The sequence below is a fragment of the Lipotes vexillifer genome, unplaced genomic scaffold, assembly GCF_000442215.2.
Source record: "Lipotes vexillifer unplaced genomic scaffold, Lipotes_vexillifer_v1.1 scaffold1640, whole genome shotgun sequence".
NCBI classification, from domain to species: domain Eukaryota; kingdom Metazoa; phylum Chordata; class Mammalia; order Artiodactyla; family Lipotidae; genus Lipotes; species Lipotes vexillifer.
In genome coordinates, this window is record NW_006789997.1 from 117,585 (window position 1) to 125,593 (window position 8,009).

The following is an 8,009-nucleotide window of genomic DNA, read 5'->3' on the forward strand; positions in this document are numbered from 1 at the left end:
TTTGGCTGTGCCACACGACATGTGGGATCTTAGTTCCCCGACCACGGATTGAACCCATGCCCCCTGCAGTGGATGCACGGAGTCCTAACCACTGGACTGCCACGGACGTCCCCTGAACCTAACACGCTTATCAGTATTTCATTGCATGTATGTAATGTGCAAGGAATGTGTACAATGTGAAGCTGATATTTCTTTTCATTATTATTTATTTACTTTTTGGCTGCATTGGGTCTTAGCTGCGGCACGCGGCGTCTTCATTGATAGTCCATTGTGCTGCGCGGGCTTCTCTCTAGTCGTGGCGTGCAGGTTTTCTCTTCTCTAGTTGTGGCGCACAGGCTCCAGGGCACGTGGGCTTTGTAGTTTGCAGCAAGCGGACTCGAGCTGAGGTGCACGAGCTCAGTAGTTGTGGCGCGAGGGCTTAGTTGCCCTGCGGCATGTGGGATCTTAGTTCCCTGACCAGGGATCAAACCCATGTCCCCTGCGTTGTAAGGCGGATTCTTTACCACTGGACCACCAGGTGCAGCTGATATTTCTGACTCCAATATTTATCTGCACTTACCCGATCTCCCAGCAGATCCTAGGCCACGGACTCATTAACCCAGTGCTTTTTTTTTGCCCCTTTTTCTCTATCTTTATCTGCAGCTGTAGGGAACGGTAAGAGCCATGTAACTGACAATATTTTCCCCAAAGCTGAGAAGTTTGCAGTCTCCAGTAGGGATCTCTCCCCAGCACACTGTTTAGCAGATTTTCCGCCTGTAGGTGGGATGTTCCACTCAATTCAAGCCTGAATGCTAAGGCGCTGACAGGGGAAGGCTGGCGGGCGAGGAATGAGGACGCACAAACGCCCAGGACTGTCTTAACCAGAGTCCCGGCAGCCTACAGAATTCATTTTCGGGTTATCTCTCCTGGCCTCCAAAAGTTTACATTTTCGGGAGACATGAATTCTGTGGAGAGGTAAATAATTCTAAAAACATAAGAAGAACAAGAATAACAGCTAACATTTCTTGGCTGTATCCTGTGGGGTAGGCACTGTTCCGAGTCCTACAGGGATTGGCTCAGTTACCTCATCCTCATCCCTATAAGGTGGACGTTAGGCATTTAATGATGAAGAGACAGGCATGCAGAGGTTAAGTCACCTGCCCACGATGACACGAGTAGCAACTGGTAGCAGCTTCCTGGGGCTGTTGGCTAGCTGGAGACTTTCGGTGAGAAAGATGACGATGCACGGGGTATGTGGCCCACCCGGTTCCGTGACTAGGAAAGGAAGGTGCCGCCCATCTGGACCCTCTCACGGAACACAACTGTACTTTGGAGCTGAAAAATACCACTGAATGATGAGGTACTTCCGGTCCGCTGCAGAGCCCAGTGGACCCTGCTGGAACCAAAGCCAAGCAGAAACGGGATGGAGGGTGAGCATCCCACCGAATGTGCAAGGTCACATTTTCCTAACCTGCTATAGGTCACACATGTTGACTGGTAAAAACTAGTCAGAGATGCTATCTTGGTTCTGGCAGCGCTGTCCTTGGCAGAGTGCAAATAACTCTGAGAAGCAAGTGCTAATCTTTTTCCAGTTCCGATGAGGTTACTTGCCTTGAGACATCTTTCTTACTCAATTATCCTTTTCTTCCCCAGTCCCTGCAGAGACAGCCTTGAAAGAGTTTTACCAGGAGAAACTATGAAGCAATCAGGTTCCCAACAATGCCTTGCTGTCCTGGAGGAGTAAGGATGTGACCCACACCCAAGCCAGTTCGCTCTCATCTTCACTCCGGCCGTTCTGAGGTCCTTCTTGCGCCCCATGTACTCCTGTGACACCCTGCCCACTTTCACCTGGCACGTGTCTATTCATCCGCTAAACCCAATTTAGATGGCACCTCTTCTGGGAAGCCGTCCCTTCTCTACTGATTCTGAACCTTGTCAGTCCTTCCACTGTTGCCCTGATCACTCTGAATAACGAGCGGCTTACAGGTCTGTCTCCCCCACGTGACTGAGTACCTTCTTTGAATTTTATTTTTTAATGGATGGGTTGGCGTCTTATGGTCGCATCTCCATTGCCTGGTGAAAGTAAGTGCTCACGAGATGAAATGAAATGGAGTCTTGTTTCCCAAAGGGGCCTGAATCTGGTTGGCCTGTGGAATGCTCTCTGAAGTTAAATGTGCGAAGTTACTTCCATTTTGTTTCATACGACATTGATAACCATCGACACCCTGCCCACGGCTGCGCCAGCCGCGCAGTGGCTGGTGGAAAACAGGTGACGTCAGCGGCAGAGGCACACGTGTCCCCCCCACGGGCACCAGGCGATGCTGGCACAGATGGCAGGCTGTCAGTTCATTCACCGTCTGACGCATGAAAAGATTGCTGATAACCAACTTAAACAATGCCTCTGCCACTCAGGAGACATTGATTTCGACGATAATGATGGACAGGGAAGGAGGTGGGTGGTGGAACTTGCACAGAAAGCAGTGAAGAGACTTGCCCAAAACCAGCCAGGGAGGGGCACGCCTGGGAACACGGCCCAGTGTTTCCAGCTCCCAAATCTGGTTCCCTTAGAGATCAATCCCCCAGAAGGTTTCATGGGTGGCTTAGCAGTCTAGAAGTTGGGGAGCAACAGTATATTTAACTGAATCTTATTTATCCTTCAATTTCACCTTCTCCCTGCAACCTGTCCCAATACCTGTCCTCTGGACTCTTTCGTACGGGGTTCTAAATCTACAAATAAACCACCAGCACTTAATTACAGTGTGTGCGCCTCTGCTGCTTCCTGGACCACCTTCTTCAAGTGGATCATAAATCCCACGAAGACAGGGCTCTGTTTTGTTCCATGACTTTCTATAGTGCCTAGGACGAGGCGTGGTTCACAAGAGACACTGAACACGTATCTGTTGATGCATGCAGTATATGTGTGTTTGTACATGTGTCTGGCATTGCCGCCTCACTGGGAGAGCATTCATGGGCCAGGCCGCCTCCATCTGAAAATCCTTCCACCTCGGGGGCAAGTCCCCCCAGAGGAAAGGATGAAATTTGCCCAGGAATTTTTTTTTCTAGGGATATAAGAAATGCTGCCTTAGTGGCTTTCTTCCCATTTCCATTAATACTCATTTGCAATTTATTTATTTAGTCTTCTCTTTTTTAGCAGGCAACAGCAAGAACTAAAGTTTTCAGAAAAAAAAAATATTGGACAGAAACAAAATTGAGAAAACTCAAAATCTACTACCTATTTTCAAAATATACTGATTAACTTTTTTTTTTTTTTTTTTTTTCCTGAAAACTAGGTGGTAGGGGGACCTTAGTTATTTGGTAATTGTGAAAAAAATTCATATTCCAGCCCTTGAGACACCAGGAAACATGACTTGTGAGCAGATGGCTTAGCAAATTGGAACGTCATGCAGGCAGGCCTGAGCTCCTGAGAGGAGAGGGGGCCAGTGGGATCCAGCGAGGATGTGCAAAGGCCTGGGTCAGAGGCCACGGTGCACGTGGTCTCTAAAGAATCGGAGCAAGGGGTCTTCCCACCCTCATCCCAACCCTCCTCTTTTCTCTGGGCTTTGACCTTGACCCTTGGGGTTTACAAAACTGGAAGTGAAACCCAACTACTTTGGATTTAACTGTGCTTTTTCAAAAAAAGAGGGGTGGTAAACCATTATGAAATAGAGCTCCTCAAAATGTAGAGATGTTTATTCTTTTTTTAAAGAGATGTTTATACTAATAAGTTCATTTAAAAACCAAATATGGATCAGCTCATCAGCTAGGCACAAGAGCAGTATTAGGGAAACCAGAGTCACTATACCATGTGTATCAGAGGAAACTGGGTGCTGGTTAACACCCCCTGTCCTGGGAACAGGACAGGGAAGCAGAATCCTGGAGGGGGCCTCAAGTTCTGCATTTGTACCTGCCACCCAGGTTACTCTGACCCCGCCCACTAGAGCTGAGAATCACTGCATTAGGGGGGACACACAGCTACAAGAGCAGATGTGCCCTGTATATCCTCTAAACAAAGAGGACTGACTTCTACTCCTAGCTATTGGTGGGAGGGGGAAGGAAGTTCTTTGAAAAGTCTAGCAGGTGGGGTTAAAACCCGCAACTGAGGAGCTTGGGGGCTTTCTTTTTATTTCTAATGAAACTGTGAAAAAGAATATCCTTCTGGTCGGGAAATCCAGGTCAGAAAGAATGGCTTATCCTATTAATTCAAACAGCCTCCCTCCTAGCCAGCATCTTAAAAGGCCTTCCAATCTCTGGAGCTCAAACCACCAAAATGGTCCTTCCTGCCTTCTTACCAGCCCTGTAAGAAGAATTTCTCGTGTCATGATGGGTCCATGGTAAGACCTACTCTCTTTCTTACCATTTTCTTCCATTTCATCCTGCGATTCTGGTACCAAGTCTTCACCTGCAGTTGAGTGAGTCCCAGAGACTGGGCCAAGTCCAACCTACAAGGCACGAGAGACAGAGGAAGGATGAGGAAGAGGGGAAAGGGCAGCAAAGGCGGGGTCCTGTTGGCTACCTCTAGGCACTGCTACCAACGCGTGGACCTCCCCATTAAACCAATTCCTCCCAAAGAGCTTTGCTTCCCTTCCAAGAATCCTATGGAGGAAACTCTGGGAAGCCAAGAAACAGATGCCCAAGCCCAAGGACTGTCGACATTGGAATTGAAAAGAATTTCTGAGCCTTCACTGCAAAGTCCTCTTCCTGACCCGATAGGCTCTTTACTCTGATCCTGTACAAAAGGAAGGCTCTGCTCCAAAATCCAAACTGGGGAGAAAAGGTAAAGCCGTATTTTCCTTACCAGAATCCCGCTCATCACTCAGACCCGGCTCAAGCCCCACCTCCCGGGGGTGAGCCTGCTGCTGCCCCTCCCACCAAGCAGGTTGCCTCCTCTACCCAGGTTACCCATCACCCAGGTGGCTCTGAGTTCTCGCTGGTCTCTGATTGCTTCACATGAGTTACTTCTGCCTCCCTAACTGAACTGCAAGAGTTGACTTCCTAACTCAACTGCTGCTTTTACAGTCGCGAAAGCGACGACCGCACTCTGAATCCAGACCAAGGGCTCACAAATACCTTTCGATGGACTGACTCATCCACCATCGCTGCCCTCAACTGTTACGATGCCAGCTTCCAAAATAAACATTACACCCGTAGCGCCTCCTGCTTCCCGTTTCACGGCTGAGCGTGGTCCTGCATTTCTCTGTAGCCTCCTGCAAAGCCCTGAATGTCAAAGCCGTTCCCGGGGGAAGTATGCAGTTGGAGCTAATTCTAACAACACGGCACCTGTTTCCAGAGCACCACCACGTCCCAGGCCGTGTGCAGAGCCCCTGACATGTACCATCTCGTTTATTCTTTTTTTTTTTTAACATCTTTATTGGAGTATAGTTGCTTTAAAATGGTGTGTTAGTTTCTGCTGTATAACAAAGTGAATCAGCTATACGTATACATACCTCCCCATATCTCCTCCCTCTTGTGTCTCCCTCCCACCCTCCCTATCCCACCCCTCTAGGGGGGGGTCACAAAGCACCGAGCAGATCTCCCTGTGTTATGTCGCTGCTTCCCACTAGCTATCTGTTTTAAATTTGGTAGTGTATATATGTCCATGCCACTCTCTCACTTCGTCCTAGCTTACCCTTCCCCCTCCCCGCGTCCTCAAGTCCATCCTCTATGTCTGCGTCTTTATTCCTTTCGTTTATTCTTTTCACGTCTATTCCTTCCTGCTGTGAAGTAGGTATGATTATTCCTGTCTTACAGATGAGAGATCTGAGGCTCAGAGAGACTAGAATCTCTCAGCGACCACGGCGAAGTCCTGTCCACCACCTGTTTTTTGTAAATAAAGTTTTATTGGAACACAGACACATTCATTCGTTTACATATTGTCTGTGGCTGCTTTCGTGCTACAACCTCAGAGCTGAGTAGCTGTGACACAGACCGCATGGCCCACAAAGCTTAAAATACCTGCTCTCTGGCCCTGCACAGAAAAACTGTGCTGACCCCTGCTAGGTGGTCCTAGAGAAAGAAGTGGAGGTAGGGTTCAATTCTGCTGACGTCTGTGTGCCTCCCTCCACTCATCGGCCTTTTGTACAAGATAGGTCTGTCGGAGGGAGGCTCTCGCTCAGGCCTTCGGGGACGCTGCATCCCAAGGAGCCGCAGACAACCCGAGCGGAGCATATGAAACGGGAAAGGGAACCAGGCTGAGGTTGTCCACCTCAGTCCCTGAGACTGTTGGAAGTGTTGACCTGTGTGTTTACTGATGACAACCCAAGGTCCACCTGAGCACCCACTGGAAGGACCACCTCTGGCTGGAAGGAGCCCACACGAGCTGTGCACCGCCCCCCCCCACCCCCGCCGAGGTCCCAACCCTGGTCCCTGGAGCAGCGTGGACTTGTCACGCAGCACCCGTGACACAGCTTGAGCAGGGACCACCACTTTGGGAGGCCCCGGGGTATCTGAGGGTTGAGCTGTGGATGTAACGTCCACCATCTCACAGCATAGCCGCCAGCCTGGGCTGCGGGGAATCTCGGGTGCGAGTCCTCACCTGCAACTTTCTCCAAGCTGAGGAGTAACGAGCGACATCTCACCATCAGGGAGACCAGCGGGTACAGGAGTGAAGGTTCCGGGTGCAGCTCCTGGCACACCAGGAGCAGCGGCCCAGCCCCCCTGCTGTGACCAGAGAGCCCAATTCCAATCTCCGATAATAAAAACCGTGTTCCTTCCAGGAACTTTAGCTCCTGGCTTCAGTCAGCATTCACACATATCTGCTTGTCCCAGTAAAAGGGCTACTGGAAGGCGACAGTTTTATTGAAAGTGATTAACAGACTGAAGCTAGTAAATTCCCAGTGCCAGCAGCCCTTACTCTCCCCACTAATGAAGCCCTGCTTCCCAAGGTGCTGTTCATTAAAGCATCAGGAGCCCCGGGGGCCATCCCACGGGTCTCCCAGGTCTCCCCCGAGACAGGTTCTCCCCAGGCTCCCCCTGTGCCTTCCCGGCCGGTTTACCTGAGGCCATCAGGTGCATTAGTGAACGGAAGGTTCAAGTTCACAGCTCTGCCACTGCGTTAGCAAACGACGTGAGCTCACTTGGGAAAAATGCACCCCTGACTCACTCTGGCTCCAGAAACACGCTTCACTGTCATCAGCCTTCTCCCATTACCTGCCACCCTTATAAATTCTCACTACCCTGCATATTCGCTTAGATGGGGTCACCCAGGAAACTGGAGAAACAAACAAAGGGGAATAGGGAGTGCACTGCGGGAGGAGGGCGTGCTCGTGGCCCCGGTCACGTATGAGGTGAGGAACAGCTGGCAGGGCGGCTCGGGCTGCAGCCTCCACGCCCACCAGAGGGTTCACCTCCCCCAGCCAGTGGATGAAGCCCGCGTAGCTCACCTGAGAGGTGCCTGGGCAGGTATCAGGAAGCCCCAGGAGGTTTAATTAGAACAGACGTTTCTGCGAAAACAATTGGCTGACTTCCAAAATAGGCCTAAAACGTCACCCGAGCACGCTGATTCATAAATCGGGGTGCCCACCCTTCCTGGGTGACAAGTACATGAGGCTCTCCATTACACGCTGGGGGCATCAGAGTAGCCATTTGATACCTAGAGATCCCATTTATTAATCCCCAATTCACAGACCTGTCTCCACTGTCTGCCCGAAGGTGCCCCAAACTGCTCACGTCCGAAACAGAACACACTCCCCTCCAAACCCACTCTGTCCTCCCAGCTTCAGATAATGCTTGTCCGCCTTACCTGGTGGCCCATCCAGGAACCACAGAATTCTCAGCTCTCTTCCTCACGCCAACATCTGTCTGTTCCAGCTTCAGAACTGTTCTCCGATCTAGTCTCTCCTCTCTGCTCCCACTGTCACCACCTTAATTCAGGTGGTGACATTCAGTGACCCTCCCTGGACTCTGCCCACCTGCTTTCCCTGCTCCATCTCTTCCCTAACAGTCACCTGTGGTGCCACCAGTGTGAGGATTTGAAAAGTAAATCTGGCCATGTCGCTTCCAGCTCTTCATGGCTGCTGACGCACGGCCTACAC

The 8,009-nt window shown here is 50.5% G+C and overlaps 2 protein-coding genes across 2 annotated transcripts in view; both read right to left on the bottom strand.

The window, feature by feature from the left end:
* Positions 1–8,009, bottom strand: part of LOC103070660 (homeobox protein BarH-like 2) — a 23,835-nt gene that overhangs the window by 14,352 nt on the left and 1,474 nt on the right. The gene's annotated exons all lie outside the window — the stretch shown is intronic.
* BARX2 (BARX homeobox 2) overlaps positions 1–8,009 on the bottom strand; it is a 69,457-nt gene that overhangs the window by 4,653 nt on the left and 56,795 nt on the right. Inside the window, exon 3 of the mRNA XM_007463136.1 lies at positions 4,334–4,418. Coding sequence (XP_007463198.1) covers positions 4,334–4,418 — 85 coding nt within the window. The remainder of the gene's footprint in view (positions 1–4,333; positions 4,419–8,009) is intronic.